Genomic DNA, 20,787 nt, shown 5'->3' on the forward strand with positions numbered 1-20,787 from the left:
CTTATTATCTGCTCACAACTCTACACTCTTCCCTTCTGACACATGGTGGCAGGAAGCAGAGCAGGGATAGCAATGATTAGTGAAGTTACTATGACATCAGCTGAAGTTCTCTTGCACAAGAGTCTCTTTCTGACACATTATTGTACATACATTATATTAATGTCAATATATTCATGAAAAATCTGGCAATAGAGTTCAAACACCATGTTCAAGAGGCAATGCTTTCCAGACAATTCGTGGAAATTCATTGCCCATTCTGTGTGCAATATATTAACTTAGTACAAAAACAAAATTAAATAAGCCAATTTTGTGACAAGTACAATATGGGTAATTACCTTTAAACCTAATGCAGTCGGCCTGAAGTGATGTTTGAACTATTACAGTTCTCAAGGTGACATGTCCACAATATTTGTATACTCCCAGCACAGGACCAGATGTTTTGGACATTTCAATCATGCTAACCTGAGTTAGCTGTTGTTTACACCAGCATTATAGTTTTTAAACCCAGAGGACCAACATGCAACAATACATGTTGAACCATGGGACATATTGTACAACATGTAGAGTTTTGGAAGAGGCACGTACAACCTAGCAGTGAAAGCGTTTGAGTGGCAAAGGAGTTAAAAGGAGGAACCTGGATAACTGCCAGTCAGCAGGCAAGAAGATAGTTTTAGAAGGGAGAATTAAGCAGCAGGACTTGTGGGCAGGTTCTGAGTTTAAAAGTGGTTATTTCCCCCTAAGGTTCTGTTCTGGAAATGCTTCTGTTCAGTGTGCATTGTGAGCTGGAAGTGGAGCCAAAGGCAATATCATACAAATTTATATATGATCTGAAATAGAAGACAATAATCTTGAAGACACAAGTGCAATGGGTAAAGATGTAGGAGATTCAATTCAATGTCAGGGCTTGTGAGGTAGCAAATCAGAAAATAATAAAAGCAATAAATATACTTGGAATGGAGGAAAGCTGCATGATGTGAGACTGCAGGGATTTATGGGGTCAGATTCATATCATTTTAAAAGTGGCATCTGAAAAGCCAATAGAATTATGGTTTTATAACATGAAGCCCAGAACATAAAAGTTGCAATGCAAGATTGAATATGTATATAAAACTTAAGACCCCAGGTGGAAGATTGAGGAGATACCATGGTGATTTCACTAGGGCAATACCGAGCAGAAGAAAGTGCAAACGTGCTGCCTTAGAAAACACAATCATTTTTGTTAGAGATTGTTCAGCAACATGACAGAGGTGTTTGAAATTATTAAGTGATGGGAAAAAATAGTTGATAGAAACTAGACAGGCTGCAATGACTGAGGAGGCTAGAATAAGGAGACAGGGAGCAGGGAGCAGAGAAAGAAAAAAAATTACACTCAAAGATTGCAGGTATGTGGGGAAACATGACGAGTTAGTGATTCAAGCAAAGGCATTGCTGACAAAGATTAAATAGGTAGCTAAAGGAAGAAAGGTGGGGTTCAAGATCATAGTTCAAAATATAGTGGCAGGTCAAAGAATATCCATTTTGGAATTTCTATGGAACGCATATGTTCTATATAATATTCTATGGATTTCAAACCTAATCAGCTGGTGTCCCATGTACTGACATAAAGGGAAAATTTTGCCAGTGTGTATTTAGATCAGGGAATTGAGGACTATGGGGGACGTGGCACATGGAGGAATTGAGGCTTGGGTTAGATCAGCCATGAACATATTGAATGTTGAGGCAAGCTTGAGGGACTGGGAGACTTATTTCTGCTCCCGTTTTCGTGTTCTAGTGTAGAGAGAGAGATAATGAGAGGCAAGAGACTGCCGATGCAGGAATCTGGAGCGAAAAAACCAAGCAGGTCGAGGAACTCAGTGGGTCAGACCCACTGAAGGGAAATGGACCGTCAACATTTCAGGTCAAGACCCTTCATCTGGATGTGGATCTTCTCTTACAAATGCAAAATACTGCACACTGGAATTGTGAAAAACAAATGCTTACTCAGTGGGTCAGGTAGCATTTGTGGAAAGAGTAACACAGCTCATAGTGCAAGTCAGTGACCTTTCACCAATTCTGATAAATGGCTGTCAATCTGAAATGCTGTTCTTTCTGCAGGTGCTGCCTGAATCAAGTACTTCAGCATTTTCTGCTACTCTGATGTAATTGTGGGATCCAGCAAGTTGATCTCCAGTAGCAGAGTTTCATTTGGAGCTTCTGCAATAGGATTATTTTTCTTCTGCATTTACCACACCACAAATGTGTAAAAACAGTATCAAGTGTTTGTAGAGTCACAGACCTGCCTTGGCATAGGTATCCTTACAAACTAATGCATCGAGATGTTCTGAGTTCATACTATGGTTTGCACCTCACTATGGAATGACTAGGTACTGGGTGCAAACCTGCCCCTAATGCACACTTACCATTAGTGGATGAAGCAACAATAAGGTACACGGCAGCTTGGCCTTACTAATACAGAATCTATTCTTAAAAGGGTTAAAAGGATAATAGCACATCAAGCTCCATCATCATTTTCTTAATAATTCCATGAGTGTGAGACCTTACCTTCTTCTGGCCTGGTTGATGCACTGTCAAGAGCTGATGCATGCATTCCTGAAGTGACTGCATTTTCTGTGTTGGAATGTTGCTGGCCATCTGTGAATGAGCATTGGGGCACTGACCTGGGACCAGGTACATAGTATGAAAAGATTAATAAAACTCCTTCAAACCCATCACAAGCATTTTCACTCTGAACCTATTTTGTTAACTTCATTTACTGGGAAACTATACATTTAGTGCATACTTTCTACAAGGGGCTATCACCAGAGCACACCAAAGGGTGCTTTTCAATCCCACAGTGACCACCAGTAAAATAGCGGCAGCAGAAACACCAGTAGTACAAACTGCAAGTTCCCCTCTAAATCACACAGAAATCAGAGAGATACCCACAGAGGAAGGCCCTTTTGCCCACCAAACAGCACCGACCATTAAGCACCCATTTTTACACTAATCCTACCATGATTCATTTTATTCTCCTATACTCGCATCAAATTCTACCATTCATCTAACACTAGGGGCAATTTACAGCAGCCAACTAACCTACCAACTCACAAATCTTTTTTGGGTGATCTGGGAGGAAACCAGAGCACCTGGACAAAACCCACATGATCACAAGGATTACATGCAAACTCCACACAGACAGCACCAGTGGTCAGGATCAAACCCATGTCACTATCCCTTCATTGTCACTGGATCTATATCCTGTAATTCATTTGCCAGAGGCACAGTGGGAGGACCTTCACCAGGACTGCAGCAGTTCATGAAGATAACTCACCACCACCTTTGAGGGTAATTGCAAGTGGGTGTAAAATGTCAACCTTCTCATCAGTGATTGCAAAAACAAAGGTGAGAAATGGCAAGCATTTTAAAAATGACATTTACACACACAATTCACTGCGACTGAAACATCACCTTGGCTCAGTTGATAAATACAACCAGAGCAGAGAGTACCAAATTCAAGCCCCAAGCCAGGATTTGAGTGAGTAAACCAACATTGGCAGAGATCTCACTTTTGAAGTAGTATTAAACCCAACACGATAACTCGAGTGAAATATTAAAGATCAAGCAGTACTTGACAAGTTAGGAGTTCTCCTACTATTTCCCCTTTAATTACCACCATTAGAAAATTCTGTTCATTAGCTACTTCTGGGATCATTTGCAGATAAATTTACAACTGTTTGTCAAGAGAACAGGCTACACTTCAAAAATAACTCACTCAGACATGATAAACAGTAAAACAAATTCAAATCATGTCATGTCCTAAAGGATAACTGCATTAGTTCCAGTCCTGTTGGAAAGAGACACTGATTTAGTCACTGTATCATGTACAAAAGTTTGAAGCTTGAGGTAAATGATTAAAAATACCTCCCTTAAGGTGGAATTAGTAAACAAAAAAATCATTTATTGCTTTTTTTTTTAAAAAAAACAAGGCAGCATAGAGGGAGAAGGGTGTAAATACACATCTCACCCTAGTGTGACAATTTTCCGTGACTTCTCCAGCGAGGTCAATCCATTCAGTGCAGAGGTGCCAAATATTTCAGAAGCAGCAACGGTAGAAGGCCTGTCGTCAGCCTTGCAGATTGATGGCATCTCTGAATCATTGGATTTGTTTATAGAATGTGGGGATCCTTGCCTATTGTTGGATTTTGTTGATCCTAGAAATAAATTATAATCAATTTTCCCCTCCATAAAAGAAAATCTCAATTTTCTCCAATAACCTCTCTGGATATATCTCCAAGACTTTCTTGCTTGTACTAAGATTGATACAAGTGTTCATGGTTAAATTTTGTTGATTATATCTCGTTAATCTTCATGTAATGCTCATATTTTTGGAAATAAAAAAAGGTCATTACATCAGATGTTGAAGATGTATACACATACTTCATCAGATGGTTCCAAAAGGGAGAGCAGGAATAGCCAGGAGTGAACATGGAACATTAAGTTACTGTCAGATTATAGCTGTATACAGCTGAACATGTGTGACCTTGGAATAAAGTTAGAAATTAGGACAGCCACTTCACATGTTGTGACAAGTCACTCAGTTTTTAAGATCACATCCAGTATTTCTGACCCAAATTTGCAGTTCAAGGAAAAAAATCATGCTGTTTAATGCAGAAATTAACAGAATATGGTGCATGCCGAATTATTTGCTGTAATAATTGCAAGGATAGTTTCTCATCTTTCCTCATTCTGCAACCAGACCAAGTACCAGTTACCATCTTATTAAGTATCAAAATAAAGCAGAGGAACAAAACATGACAAAAGTTACCTCCTGCGATGGATGGACAGTTCTCTTGGCAGTGGAGATCCTTATCCCCACAATCCAGTGCTTCGCGGAGAGAAAGAGAGTTCCCTGGGCCCGAGCGATTTTGCTTCGGAGATGCAGATTTCTTGCTGGATGCTGACAGACAATTGGAAATGAGACACTAGTTAATAATCTATGTTTATGTCAGCTTAACCACAAGCCATTACATACAAATCCTAACTCCTCTAAAATTAGGTCAGAAACCGTTTGAAGTTTAAAAAGTAGGATTGCAATTTAACAAGTCAATTTTTCTCAGATTAAAAATATGCTGGGAATCTAAAATGAAAGAAACATCATGAGAATCCAAGACCAAAAGAGTCTCTTCTCCTTACAAACACTGATATGCTCATTTATCAACATCAAATTTCCCCAGTATCTAAACTTATGGATTCTCCCCACAAAATGTGCACCCAATTCACTCAAGTATTCTCTCTATTTTTGAACATCCTTTGCACAAGGCTTTCCTGAAGTGCTCAGCAAATCAAATCAATGCTCATAGTACATTTACTGTTTTGATGTCAGAAGGAACAAACTGACTTTTCACCAGAATGTACTCTGAAGCAGGTCAGTCCTGTTTCCCAGGTAACTGCAATCTGATCACTAAGCACTAAATTCCAGCACTTGAACATTTAGTGTCTGGAGCTTTTATGTTCATAGAGTATTTTTGTCTGCTTGCTGTATGCAAAAGCTATTTTTTTTGTACAAAGTCTCAAGCCTGGCATTCAATTCAAAGAGCTTTATTAAGTCTGTTTTCCCAGTTTGAACAGCAATGTGATAATAGAATTCATTTTGACTTTTAAACAGGTGCAATCATTTCCTCATGAGCTTTTGGGCAAGGGTGCTGAAGATGCAGTAATAAGTCATGTACCAGGTGGTGACAGGTTCGATTCCAGACCTGTCCCATTAGCTGTGCCCAGGTGTGCACCAGCTGGGGCACTACAATTGCCTCTAGCATTCTACTTGGGAAAGATAAGAGAAAATGACAATTCCTGTTTTGGATCACTATCACTGTTGCTCAAGAGTCACACCTGGATACCACGTCTCCACATTAAAAGTAACCTATTAACACACTGACGTCACTCACATTTAGGAAAGTTACTTGGGCAAGGTAAAAGAGGTTTCCTATAAATTAGGCCTATCAGAACAGGAAAAGTATAAACTTAAGCGTAAAGACTTTCAGATCTGTCACACACTACTAAGATAAATTGGAAACACTATATGGTTCTGTGTACACCAGAAGCAGCATCATGTAATTTCTAAAGGGATTGTGATTAGGTTTCTATAGTAGTTTTGTTAGCATATCAAGCCAAGAAAGAACAATTTAGTGAAATTAATGGTCATCATCTCAACCTAGCTACAAGATTTTGCCAATGAGCATAAATTTCATAGTCACAACCCTGGTCACCATTGGGAAGAAAGTAGTTGTGGAGAAATGTGTGGAAAATATTAATGGGTTGCACCTGCCACTGTCTTCTCCTCATTTGGGTCAACTAATCCAACTAAAGATGCAGTAAGGGCAATCAAGGAAAAACAAATACTAGAAGCTCAAAGTACACCTAATTATATAAAAAAAGACAACCGGTTTAAACTGGAAGTTCTAACCCAAGATCTTGGGCAGATTCTGGACTTGAAAGGTCAACCCTTGGCTCTTTGCACAGCTCAATGGATCTGCTATGGTATGTTACAGTATTTTGCTGTTATTTGCTCAAGGATTGTTTTCTTAATTGTTAATTTGATCAGAATTGGATTGTGTAACACAACATTGGTCAAGGATTTCATAATCTACACCTTAGTGTAGTGAAAGGCACACCAAATGCATAAATAAGAACAGAATTTCTTGTAACACACAGCACTTCAGGACAGTCTACAACAAGGAAAGTTAACACTTGTAGAGATAATTCTTCACCAATATTAGGTTTGAGCTGCAAAACAAGCTCACAATGCCCAAATCCGAAATTACTACCATGGACATCCAATAGCCAGGAAACCCAGCAAGGTGTTTGGGATTCCATTAATCATTCGCCAAAATATAATTTGCTTGTGTCAAAGAAATCATGGTTCACCTTGAATTTGAACTAATTGGCTCAAAGAACATTTGGATGAAGATTGTACTTAACCAAGACTTTAGCTTTCTTTACTGAACTGGACATCTGAATGTGTGCTACCCTGATGATGCTTCCACACAAGAAATAGTTAAAGAAACTGCTGGACACTGCCTGATTATGACTGCAGACATCATACTCAACACAACTTCAAAAACTTTATACATTTTAAATAAAGCTTCAAAGCTGTTTACACAGCATAGCACTGCACAACACATGATCTCTCACTAAAAAGTTACACAAGCAGCTTTCCAAGCCATCTACCCAAATAGGAGACAAATGATCAAGTCAGCATGGTGTTTATACCAGTGGTTGCAAGCCAGGATCAGTCATAAAATGAGAATCGAATCAGCTGCACTCTGGCCACAACCAAACCAAAGCAACTTTGATTTTAGAAGAATCTCAGAAATCCAGTTTTCATACATTTAATCATCACTTTTACTAGTTAAATCTGAGATCTCCACCAATCACAGATGACCACTGGGGATGAGAAATGACAATGACAGATAATAATTTCTACACCAATTTTATACCTCCAAACTTCTGTCATACTCTAACTACTTTTGCCCCATTTTCATGCTGTGATTGGTTGTTATGTTATAATTGTGACATTTTACATTCTTTATGTCATGGATTTTCTACTTGTCCTTTACCTTTAGATGCCTGTAGAGTCATTTCTTTCCTACTCTTAGCAATTCTCATCAAAACAGTCCTAGTCCTTTCCAGCAGAGGAGGCAAGCAGCCTTTCACAGTTGCCATTTATAGGAGACTTTAGGGTACTCCATAACCTGTGACCAATCCCAAATTCTTGTGGGCTAGGAGATAAGAAATTTCCAGTAAAATGCTATCGAAAGTTATCTTTGTACAGACTTTTAGATTTTTGAATATCATCTGAGCAGTTCTGTCGACACTGGTATTTTAAGAAAAGTCAATAGTCTGATTTAAGACAATAGGCAGTCCAGCAGTCATCAGTACCTGTCATGGTGTGGGTATTGCAGACATCTTTGTGGTCCCTGTCTCAGATGACACAGCTTAACATGTGCCAGCACTTAGACAGGGGTTAACACTAGGTCTTGAGCTTGCCCTTCTGATGAAACAGGTACTTGTTATGTATGACAAGATCCTGCTCCAAGTATTTTGCTAGGAGATAGACCCCTTTGGAGTTAGCTTTTCCTGCTCCTTATTCCTCGTCACACCTTGCCAGAGGATTGTTCCCCTTCCCAACCTGGTGAATTCTCCCAAAAGGATGAGTCTCCCCCTCTAGGGTGCAGACCAAGTCAAAGTTCTCCTTGGCTAGGACCTTTGCACAGATGACAGTATTGGTTCTGCAAAGATGACCATCTTCAAGAATCCAACTGTGGTATAGAACTGTTTGTTTTCTTCTGCTGCAGAGAATGTCATAGCCAGGATTCTGCTCAACCAACTCCTTCCAGTGGTAGGAGCTGCTCCCCAACATGCAGTGTGGATTCCATATATCAGAATTCATAGTGGATAATCTGCACTGTGTGATAACTAAGAAAAATGCAGGAAGCAGCACCAATCTCTATAAAAAGGGCATTTTTCAACCTCACCAAAGCCTTGTCTCCATCAATCTGGAGGGGCCATGGAACACCCTTGCAAATCCTGATGACCTCTAAAGTTCAGCATCATTTTACTTTGCTTCAAGATGGTATTCAAGCCATGACCCTAACTAATAGATCTACAGAGACAGAATGAAGACCAGCATCAAAAGACATTACCCCAATACTTTTCTTGACCTTTCTCATGGCAATGTTTGTTTCACCTCAAGTAAACTTCCCACAGGAATGGAGCCTTTAGGCAACTATTCAAAGTACGCAGACTACACTTCAGAACTAAACCTCAGTAGCAAGTTGCAGCATGCAGACAATGCATTTGCATGCACTCAGAAGGCAAGCTCCAAGCTAACGCTGACATGTTCAGAAAAGATGGGCATCATACTCTGGATCCACAATACACAGGACTCTACTAACCTACCCCCACTGCACCACGCTGCCTTCTGACAATGAAGGTTCATGATTGGAAAATGTGGATACTTTCCATATCAAGTACCACCACTTGGCAGAGGCAGAAATCAATGATGCGATTTGTCACAAACTTCAATGCACTAGCAGTGATGTTTCTTGATTGAAATGAAATATTCAAAGATCAAGATCTTAAACTCATGGCCTACTGTGCAGCAACTGATCCCTGTCCTATGTTTTTGAGATTTGAACTGCCAACAACAAGCATCTGAAGAAACTGGTAGAATTCCAACACCTGCAAAATCTTCCAAATTAAGTGAATGGATAATCAAGCTATGATCCTAGATCAACATTCTGAGCATTGAATGTAATTGGGGCTTCAATCAACTCCAGTGGGCAGATCATGTCATTCATGTGCCTGACACCAGACTCCCAAAACAGACACTATTCAGAGTTGTGTCATGGAAAGAATTCAAGGATATTCTCAAAGCCTTCTTGAAGAAGTGCAACGTGCTCAATGACTCCTGGGAATCCCTGGCCCACAAATGCTCAAAGTGGAGAATGAGCATACAGAATAGCATTGAGAACCTCAAGCCCATGTACTGGGAGCACACAGAAGCCCTGCATAAAATGGGAGTATGAATGCTCCACCTCACAAACTACCCATTGCCCTCTGTTGGGCACATTCTGCCACATATTGGTTTCTTCGGCCACCTCAGAACCTACGAAACCCAAGAGGAAGCAAGCCATTCTTGAAACTGAGGAACTGGCCAAGTTAAAAATGATAATTGTGTACAAGTTCCTTCTATATTTCTACCAAGATTTGTCTTCATTTGCAATTAGTTAATAACACTGGCTTGCAGTAAAAACAAGTGAACAGGACCCCAAGCAGGGTGATAGAGGAGACACACACAAGCACTCAAAACTGGGAATTAGTGAGGTAATGCTGTACATTTGTGTGACCAAATGAACTTTTAAAGTGTATCGATATTCTGGACCTTTTTAAAATAGTACCTCAAAACAGAGCATTAACTTAAGTGATGTGGCTGTTAATTTTAAACATTTTCTCTTTTAGTAAAGAGAAATTATCAACACATACTACCATCATTATACATTTTCTGTTGTGATCTGACATGGTTGAAAGACCACAGTGAATGTAATCTTCGTTCACTCACCAAAAGTTATGTAATTAGAAAAGAGGTCCAGCCTGCTTCATGTCTCCGGATGCTGTCAATTCCACAGGGTCCACCAATGGTCCCTGCTCTCCTGCATGAGAGAATGCAGTTTGATCCGAAATCAGCACATGGCACTGTATTATTTTTCACTTCTGACATCTGGCTTTTCACTTCATACATTTTGCTCCTGACTTCAGCCATCTGGGCCTTCAACCTCTTCAGAACTCCGGAATCAGGAGGTGAACGACGCACTGACATTTGTCTCCGCTGGTCACGATCTTTACGACACTGAGCTATTTACAGAAAGAATTTTGTTTTAAATCTCTCCTTTACATGCATATCTATGTAGACATCCATTAAAGCCTCACCCCTTAAAAGCTTCAGATTGCCAGTTTTCATACCCTTGTTCAAGGGAGCCAAGACTAGCTGTAGTCTTTCCAAAGTCTTTCAGAATTTTTCTCATTCAGCACAAAGTAAGGTTTAACCTAGGACCTTAACGTTCAATGTAGCACTAACTCAGGAGTTATTATAAAAAGTCCTTTGGCGGAATGTGACAGACAAATCTCTGATCACAGCCTCACATTGCTGGCTCAGATAGTCAGGTCAAATTTTCCTGGGGATGGGTACATAACACTTAGGATATCCATGTAACACACATTTCTGTAGAAAATAAAGCTGGAGAGTTTCTGAATGGATTGGGCAGCATTAATTTACAGTTATTTTATTTGTGAGCAAGTCCAAAAAAATTAGGAGCCAGAAGTACAAGAAAGTTATCAGTAAACCCACTGCAGAATTCTGGGAAGTAGTTATTATGTGGTACTTGCTAGACCATGAACTGGAGTCAAAGAGAATAAATGCATTTAAATGAAAATTAGCTGAGCAGCTATGGGTGAAATGAATAGAAAACATGTTGATTGGTTTAGATGTTGTAAGATGGAAGATATGAATATGGAGGATAAAACCAGCATAGACCCATAGAGAAAAACATTCATCTTGTTCCTAAGTCTTATGTAAATATATCTAGCATAGGATTTAGATAGGAAAAAATATTAAGACTCTTCAGCTGCACTCACTTTCATCATCAGCTCATTGTAGCCTTGTGCCACAGATGAAAGGATAGCCATAGGAATGCCCCCGCACATGAAGGAACCTTACACCACTCAGCAGGGGACCTCAATTAAGCACAGATAATTTGCTATATCCAAATTTGGGGAGGGAGGGAGGCATTGGTGCAGAAGAGAAGAATCAAGTACTAATCGGCCTTCTTCCATTCCATAAAGCAATCTGCCACGCAATCTCTCCCAAGGAGAAAGCATAGAAATTAAAGTAATGAGAGAACAACCTGAATGTTACTAATCATCAAGAGCACTGCAGCAAATTTATACTGCACTAATGACGCTTTTCATATAATTACAACAGTGACTACACTTTTAAAGTGCTTCACTGGCTGTAAAGCACTTTGGGACACCCAGAAGTATTGAAAGACACTGCATAAATGCAAGTCTCTCTTCCTAATGAGGCAAAACAAAACAGTGAGTAGTTACTTGCCTTTCAAAACTCATGAGCATTTAAATAACTGGGGAGTTACCCTGGAAAAAGTGACCCCATTATCATCAAAATCATCATTTTGATTACTACAATAGTTTACCAGTTGAACATCTGATTTAATCCCAAATACTTTAATTGCTTCTTTAAAAAAATGTTGAAAATTAAAGGTTCTTCCCCCCACCCCCCTCCCCAGAAGATTGAGAGAAAGCTCCAAATAACAGATGGTGTCACTTGAAGGTCCAAGGACCAAGTTGTGGAGTTACTGAAAATTGCAATGAACTTAAAGTACAGGCCTATTTATAAATTCCTGGGTATGCACCATCTCTCACTGCAACTAAAGTGGCAGTATAATGGTAAAGGCAAGATCCTTGGTGTTGACTTCCATGAAACCTCATGGCAATAGATCAAACAAGGGCCATTTCATCAGCTTCACTCCTCCACACTGAACTCACAGACGATGAACCAAGGGTATCAAGAACAAAGAATGGATCCTGGATGGGGAAGTTTAATATCCATTGCCAAGTAGCTCAGTAGCACCACCATCAAGCTTTGAAGGACAACTGCCAGACAGGATTTGCAGCAGGCATGAAGGGGATGGACAGGAATGGAAACAAAAGTCTCCGCAGAGGGTACCCTCCTGCACATTCTGATTCTGTGGCACTACCACCATGACAAATTTCAATATATTCAAAACAAACAGCAGCTCAAAACTGGGCATCCTTGAGATTGTGTCTTCAGTAATAGCAGAATTGTATTTCACTAAAATCTGTAAATTCAAGTCATAGAACATCTGTTACTTTACCGTAACCAACAACTCTAAGCAACTAAAGGTTAATGAACAGTATAGAAAGAATGCAGAACAGCCAACATGTGTATTTAAAAATGTGTTGCCACCCAGGTAAAGCTATAACACAACGTCATATGCATCCTAAAGAGCATTAACACCATGCTATAAACAGGGCAAAGCAAACCCACAGTCAATGGTTTACAGTCCACCACAGCAGCCATGGTGGTGGACAACAAAAAGAGACAAGGAGGCTCCATGAACATTCTCATCCCCTGTAATGGAGCTCAGCTCCCAACTGCTAGAGGGAAAGTGCTTGCAACCACTTAGACAGCAATGTCAAGTGGATGATCCATCTCAGCCTCCTCCTAAAATTCTCATTACAGAAGCAGTCCTCAGACAACTTAATTCATTCCAACTGACATCAAGATTGCAAGCACTGGATATTGCAAGCCATAGAGAGGTGCAGAGGAGATTTACAAGGATGCTGCCTGGAATGTAGAGCATTCCTTACAAAAGCAGGTTGAGGGAACTCGGCCTTTTCTCCTTGGAGCGACGGAGGATGGGCACCTGATAGAGGTATTAAGATGATGAGAGGCATTGATTGGGTAGATAGACAGAGGCTTTTCCCCAGGGCTGAAATGGCTGCCACAAGAGGACATAGGTTTAAGGTGCTGGGGAGTAGGTATAGAGGAGATGTCGGGGGTAAGTTTTTTTTTACTCAGAGTGGCGAGTGTGTGGATGGGCTGCCGGCAACGGTGGTGGAAGCGGATACGATAGGGTCTTTTAAGAGACTTTTGGATTGGTACGTGGAGCTGAAAAAAAATACAGGGCTATGGGTAAGCCTAGTAATTTCTAAGGTAGGGACATGTTCAGCACAGCTTTGTGGGCCGAAGGGCCTGAATTGTGCTGTAGGTTTTCTGTTTCTATGGATAGTGGAAAGAAACTTGCTATCTGATCTTGATGAGATCAGATATGCACGTCAGGTTTAGATCACGATGGCTTTAAAGAGAAACAGGTCAGATCAAATTTGGGTCAGAGCAGTCTAATTTTTTGCAAACAAAAAAAAAAATCACTTTGACATTATTGCTGGGTGGCAGCATGCGTATCACATGGTACACTCTCTACTGTCTGGATGAATGCAGCTGAAATGACTCCCTAAGCATTTAACCCTCCCGTGCAGGAAAAAACAGCCCACATTTCACCACGCTGAACATTCCCTTTCTTCAATGTCAGCACACCATGGTGACAGGATGGATCATCTACGAGGTGCATTGCAGCAACTTGCAAAAGCAGTTGTGATAGCACCTCCAATTCCATGGTCTCTACTAGAAAAACGATGAGGGCAGCAAACCATAGGAAAACCAATACATGCATGCTCTCTGCCACGTCACACGTTGACCAGACTTGAGAATACAATGCCATTCCTTCATCGTCAGTAGATCAAAATCCTGGAACTTCTTGCCCAATAGCAACTGTAGGAGCAGTTGCACCACAAGGAATGAAGCAACAAGTAAATGGCTCATCACCATTTCTTCAAGGGAAATTGAGGCGAGGGCACAAAATACTAGACAACACTGACACCCAATGAGAGAACAAGGAAAGAAGCAAACAAAGAAGGAACATAGGAAGCATAAAAAGCCATTCAGCCCAACTGTTCCAACTTGGTATTTAACCTCATCATGAGCCTCCTTCCATCCATCCTCCACAAATGCCATCAGCACATTCCTATTTTTTTTCTTGTTAATAGCTTATCAATCTTTGCCACAATGCACTTACTCTCTCATCTACTCATGGCAGTAAGCCCCATATTCTCATTCCACACTATAAAGAAATACCATCCAAATTCCAGCTGGATTCATTACTTATTTACAGCTCCGAGTTTAGGAGGTCTTACTAAGTTGTCCAAACAATCATGTTCACATACTATAGTACAAATTACAGGCTGATTAAACTACCTGCTGAATGCAGGAGGGAAGCAGGTGGACGGGGCTGAAGACCCACAGATTTTCCATGCTACTTCGGTCCTTCAAGTCCAACAGCTGTATGAGAATGACAGGGTCAATGTCAAGTAGGCTGCTGCTGGCTGTGGATGTCAGACTGCCCATTACCCTCCTTGAAGACCTATTGTGGTTGTTCATCCCTCCTGTGGAGAACAGAAACACACTATAACCAAGACAAAAATACTCAAATCAGCAGAAGCAAACAAAAAAAAAAATCAGGAGGAAACAATGTGGTCTTCTGAAAGAAAAAGGGCATAAATTAGTCCTCAATGCATTTAAATTTATAACAAATAGGACAAACTCAAGTTGATAATTCCAAGCAATGTGATAGTCACAAAACTATAATTCTTGTTTCACTATATCCATGATGCCTCATTACTTCAAACTAATAACCACTAGCATGGATGGACCAAAAAATGTAGTGGTGATGGCTGTTAAGGGAACAAGAAAAAAAAACAATTTAAACAAAAACTTATTGGGCATTTCAACAATTATACCTCTTCCTCCCTGTACTGTGTCATCTCTGCCTTCAAGGACTCATTTCCCTAATGGTGCAAAATTCTCCAAAAGATCTCTATTCCAAACTTCAACCTTCCTTCCTGAGAGAAACTGAAACTCACCTTGTACTTCCACCAATTTGTTTCCATTTCAGGATTCCCAACGTCTTTAGATTCCAAAATTAATGGCAATAATAGTTACAGCACTTGTAGGCAATTGTTGGGGTGAAAGCAACTTAAATTTCTGACCATAATAGTTTGCCTAAATTTCTTATTGGTATCGTCACACTGTGAATATAGCTTCAGCTTCTTTCTTATTGGTAGACTGTACTGGTCCATACTGGCTTATCTTTTACTTCTGACAGTTACATTACCTGATCTTCACCAGTTCAAATCAAGCCTCTCTGCCACTACATTTTTAAAAAAACTCCACACATCACAAAAAAAATGTTTTGCTTATTCTGCTCCAGCACCCAAAAGTAAGCTTCATTCCTCAAATGCACATAACGGTCTCATCAGCAGGACTTGTTAATCAAATGGGAAGTGGTAAATGCAAGTTTTCTGATTTACACATGGACATTTCTCCACATTGGAAGCTGCACAATGCCTTTAGAAATTAGGATTCCAAATGGGAAGGAAGGGATTGCACCCAATAAAGACAAAGTTTTGATAGAAAATTTGGAAATAGGATAATCCACTATACCAGTATTATTTCTCTCATTAAAATAAATATTAATTTAAACAAACTCAGTGCAAACAAATAAATATCATTTCCACCAGTTGACAAATTGGTAGGAAAAAGCTTATCAAACTGGAAGTGTCAAGAGTCAAAATAATTTGCTCACACAATGAATGTGATAATATGGAATGCCAAACAAGGTGCTAGTGAGGCTAACCCAAATCACATTTAAGTAAAGCTGAAATAACGTAACAGAAAAATTACTATAGAAGCTCTACTCATTTTTCAGGGGCAGAGAGTACAGCGAACTTGAGTGCTGCAGAGAATACTCAGCACATAAAAGTCCTGAGAAAGACAATGATCCCAAAAACAAAACCACAACAGAATGTAAAAATGGTCTATTTCAAACAGATACCCCTTACCCACCACACCTTCACACAAATGAGAAAGCAAGCATTTGTTTTTATAAAAAAAACTTCCAATTTACATGCATTCATTGTTACTTGTCCTCATTAAGTTACTTTTGGACTCCCTGGCTCACCATCATTTATCACCTCTGCATGACCAGTGTGTCAAGTTCCATAGCATGAACTAATCTTGCTCACTGCAATACAAACAGCAAATGCCAAAGATGCCTAGCAGGTCAGGTAGCATCTCTGGAGACAAACTACAGGGAAATCTAATAAGGAAATATATGCATTCCAGTTGAAGGTCACTGACCCAAACTATTAATTCTGTTTCCCTCTTCACAGATGCTGCCTGATCTGCCAAGAATTTCCAGCATCTGCAGTTTTTTTGTTCCCCCTTTAGTCTAGGATCATAGTAATCAGTCACTTGGTGACTAAGACACTAGGTAAGCAGCATTCATCCAACAAAAAAGTGCTAGTGCTGGGTACTAAGCAATCTTCCAATCTCAATATTAAATACAGAGAAATTGGAAGAGGCACAGAAAGATCTACAAGAATAATACACAAGTCAACTAGCTGAAAAGAGGAAGCAAAAGATAATCTGATAATTGAGAGAGGACAGATACATTTCTGTACATAGCTAATCCATGACTAACAACTGAAAACATTCAATAGTGACAAATAGGTCTTGATAATTCCCTATTAGTCATTCCTACCCAGAGAATCGCCAGGCGGTGGAATCTTTCATCACATGCAACGATTCTAGAAATACCATGGATGCATTTAGAGAAAGCCAAAATGTATAAGAGAAAATAAAAGAAAAACATATCATGATCAACATGTATGCTGACATTGCTAGCTCCATCTACCACTGGAGACAAGAGACTGCAGATACTAGAATCTGGAGCACAAACAAACTACTGGAGGAACTCACCAGATTGAGCAGCACCTGTGGGAGGAGAGGATTTGTCAACATTTTGGGTTGAAGCCCTGCATTAGGACAGAGTGGAGAGGGGAGATAGCCAGTATAAAGAGGAGTGGTGAGAAAGGAGCCAGAAGTGATTGATGGAGAGAGGAAAAGGTGGAGGGTGGACAGTTCGAGCCAAGGGACAGACGCAGGTGGATGAAGGTGAGCACAAAAAAAAACCATGGTATAGGGGGATATAGCCCAAGTGTTGGAAAATGGGATTTATAAAAGATAGGCATTCGATAGATGGCATGGACACAGTCAGCTGAAGGGCCCATTTCCATGCTGTACGACTTTGACTAAACGAAGTGGAGAGGAAAAGGAGAGAGAGAGAAACTAGGCAATTACAAAATACCGAGGGAACTTTTAGGAGGTCTGTTGTGGGAACATTACAGAAAACTATCAGCAGGATGAACGATTTTGCACTTGGACAAATACCAGTTGCCCAGGGAGTGAATATTGATTTGTAAACAACAATCTATCTGGACTTTTGAATTACTACTTAATGAATTAGGGAACTTCTAAGAGGTTATCTAAATGGACTTCAAGGTAGCATTTGATAGGAGCTAATAGAAAACTGCAGAAGGTTAATCCTACCATAGGAATTGGTAATAGAGGAAAACCTACTCCAAATGGCAGAAGGATGGCACAGTGGCACTGCAGGTACCAGAGCTCTTCCATCTCCAGTGATCCAGGTTCAATTCTGGATTTTGTAAGAGGTATTAAATTAGTAGATGCAGAAAAATACACAAGCACTTTCAAAATGGATTCACATAGACAAAATAATTGAGCTAAACTATGGCAGGTGAAATTCTATGTAGTCTATTATCAAGGTCATCCATTATGTACCCAAGAACTAACTGAAATATTTCACATGGTGAAACACTATGAACAGTAAAAGAACTGGATGTTTATGTATAGAAATCAATAAAAGCTAGTACACAGGTACAAATTGTGTTCAGAAGAACAAAGGCAGAACACTGGGAGAAGTCAGCAGGTGAAGCAGCATCTGAGGCGGCTTTGGTCGAAACCCTGCACCAGGAGAGAGGGGAAGGCGGCAAGATTGACAACATAGTATGCAACAGGATGTGCAACAGAAGCTGGAAGGTGACAGATGGGGAGGAGATGATAGGCAGATGGAACCAGTTGAGGGGGGTGGGGGAGAAAATAAAAGAGGATGGGAGAGATGAATGACAGGGAGAAAAGAAAACTAAGTGTGTTTGGGAGGAAAGCACCAGAGGTGTGGGTTACCTGAAACAGGAAGAAACTTAAAATTCAGACCATTGTGGTGTAAGCAATCCAAGTGGAAAACAAGATGTTCTTCCAATTTACATGCGCCCTCTCTGCAGCAATGGAGAAAGCAAAGGGCAGACAGGTTGTTGTGAGAGTGGGAAAACAGTTAGCACCATGTAACTAGAGGTTCAAAATGGCCAGTTTGGACAGAACACAGGTGCTCTGCAAAATAGTCACCTTGCGTACGCTTGGTTTCATAAAACAGAGATGGCGTAGTGAACACCAAATGCAGAATATCAGGTTGGAAAGGGGGAGGGGGGGGGTAGGGGGAAGGAGGAAGTGGCAAAGGGACAGATTACATCTACGGTTACAGGAGAAAGTGCCAGGGAGTTCCAAGAAGAGCAGTCCCTGTAGAAAGCAGAAAGTGATGGTGGGGGGGGGGGGGGGGGGGGGGGGGGGGGGGGGGGGGGGGGGGGGGGGGGGGGGGGGGGGGGGAGGGGGAGGGGAGGGGAGAAAGATTAAAAGAAGGGCAGGGAGGCAGAAGGCAAGACATGGTTGGTGGTGGGGTCACATCGGAACTGACAGAAATACATTGGATACAGAGGTTGATGGAGTGAAAGACAAGGATGAGAGAACTCTCTACTATTCTGCTGGAGGGGAGAAAGGGACAGAAAAGACTATTGGGGAAATCAGTGTAGACCTGCTGAAAGTTGAGGAAACCTGTGTGAGGGCTCCAACTATAGCAGAGGAGATGCCACACTTCCAGAAGTAGGAGCAGATTTCAGAAGCTCCAGAGCAGGTGGCCTCATCTTGAGAGCAGATGCCAGAGATGGAGAAATTGAGAAAATAGGATGGCATTCTTACAAGAGGCAAGGTGGGAGGAGGTGTTGAGGTAGCTGTGGTAGTTTGCAGGTTTATGGAAATTAAGAGGACAGGTTACATAAACCTAACCTGTATACTCTTGCATACAGAAGATGGTTGGGAGAAGTCCAAATAAGGTGCTTATAATAGTTACTGGACATAGTAAGCATTTTGGATTTCCCAACACAGAAAAAGTACACCATCTTAATTAAAGCTAGAACATTCAGGAGTGAAATCAGAGAAGTATCTTTCCCGAAGTAGCATAATTTTGGAACTTGTCCCAAAGCAATGTCGATGCCAAGTTAATTTAATTAAGTCTGGAGATTGACAAGAACTTTTTCTTCTTAAAGTTAAAGGTACCAAGGGATATCATTCAAAAGTGGATAGTTGATATTCATACTATGGCTGCAGCTCAAATAAGTTCAAGTTACGGAATACCTTACTCCAGTTCCCAGGAAAAGCTTTCAGTACTTGCTTATTGGGTATCCTTGAATAGATAGCCATCAAATATTTCATACAAGAAAAAGCAGGAATAAGCTATTTGGGCCCTCTCATCTGCTCTACAATTCAATGAGATAATGGCTGATCTTTCCTGCACAATCCCCATATTCAATTCCTTTGATATCCAAATATCTAGAGATATCCAAATATCTAGAGATATCCTTCTTGAATACACTCAAATGACTGAGTCTTATCAACTCTCTTGAATTCACTAACCTCTGAGTGGGAAGAAAAAACTATTTCTCATCTGTATCCTGCATGACCGATCTCCCCTAGTTCCAAACACAGCAACCAGGGGAAAACATTATCCCTGCATTTATCATGTTAAACACTTTAAAAATTCTGTACATTCAGTGAGGCAGCTCTCATTCTTCTGAACTCGAGCACATAGGTCCAGTGTGCTTAATCTCTCCTCATTGATTCCTGTGCTGACAGGTTTATTTAAACTGGTGAACCTTCACTACACTCCCTCTATTGAAAGCATATCCTTCTTTAAGTAGCAAGGCCAAATTCATACATAGTATTCCAAATGCAACCTCTGCCTCAAGATTAATAAATATACTTCCTCCTGAAACCTTCTGCTTCCTCTTCAGAACCCAAACTACTACCCAGTTTCATCAGCGGTCTTTGGATAGGTTGCATTTAATCCCTTTATGCAAATCTGTGATATAGATTTTGCAACTAGGGCTCCTGCACTAAATCCTACAGAACTCTAAACCACTATGGATATAAGAGCAGATCAGAAACTGGGTCTCCTGCAGCGAGTCACTCAGAAGCATGATGGAATTCTCTCTAATGGCCTAGATGAGTGTAGCTCCAGCAACTCGCAAGAAGCTCAACAGGACAAAGCAGCCTGCTTGATTGGCTGTTTATTCAAGGATACCAAATATTCATTTCCTCCACCCTTTGTGCACAGTGGCCAAAGTATGAACCATCTACAAAACACACTGTAGTTATTCACCCCAGCTACTCTAACAGTGCCTTCCAAACCTGCAACCTCAATCACCAAGGAAGACCAGGGCAGCAGACACATGGGAATACCAATGCACAAAAGCTCTCCCAGCAGTACACCATCCCAACTTGGAAATGTGTCACTGGTTCTTCATTGTCACTGGGTCTAAATTCTGGAACATGATCTCTTCCACCTTACCAGAAGGACTACTGCTCACCACCGCTTCTCAAAAGAGCAATTGGGGATGGACAATAAA

The 20,787-nt window shown here is 40.6% G+C and overlaps 1 protein-coding gene across 1 annotated transcript in view; it reads right to left on the minus strand.

Moving 5' to 3' along the window:
- The window catches only part of trim37 (tripartite motif containing 37), an 81,025-nt gene that overhangs the window by 12,171 nt on the left and 48,067 nt on the right, over positions 1-20,787 (minus strand). Inside the window, 7 exon segments of the mRNA XM_052035940.1 lie at positions 2,542-2,657; positions 4,004-4,190; positions 4,805-4,936; positions 7,596-7,697; positions 10,132-10,392; positions 14,390-14,431; positions 14,434-14,577. Coding sequence (XP_051891900.1) covers positions 2,542-2,657; positions 4,004-4,190; positions 4,805-4,936; positions 7,596-7,697; positions 10,132-10,392; positions 14,390-14,431; positions 14,434-14,577 — 984 coding nt within the window.

Source organism: Pristis pectinata, chromosome 21 (genome assembly GCF_009764475.1).
Source record: "Pristis pectinata isolate sPriPec2 chromosome 21, sPriPec2.1.pri, whole genome shotgun sequence".
Lineage (NCBI taxonomy): Eukaryota > Metazoa > Chordata > Chondrichthyes > Rhinopristiformes > Pristidae > Pristis > Pristis pectinata.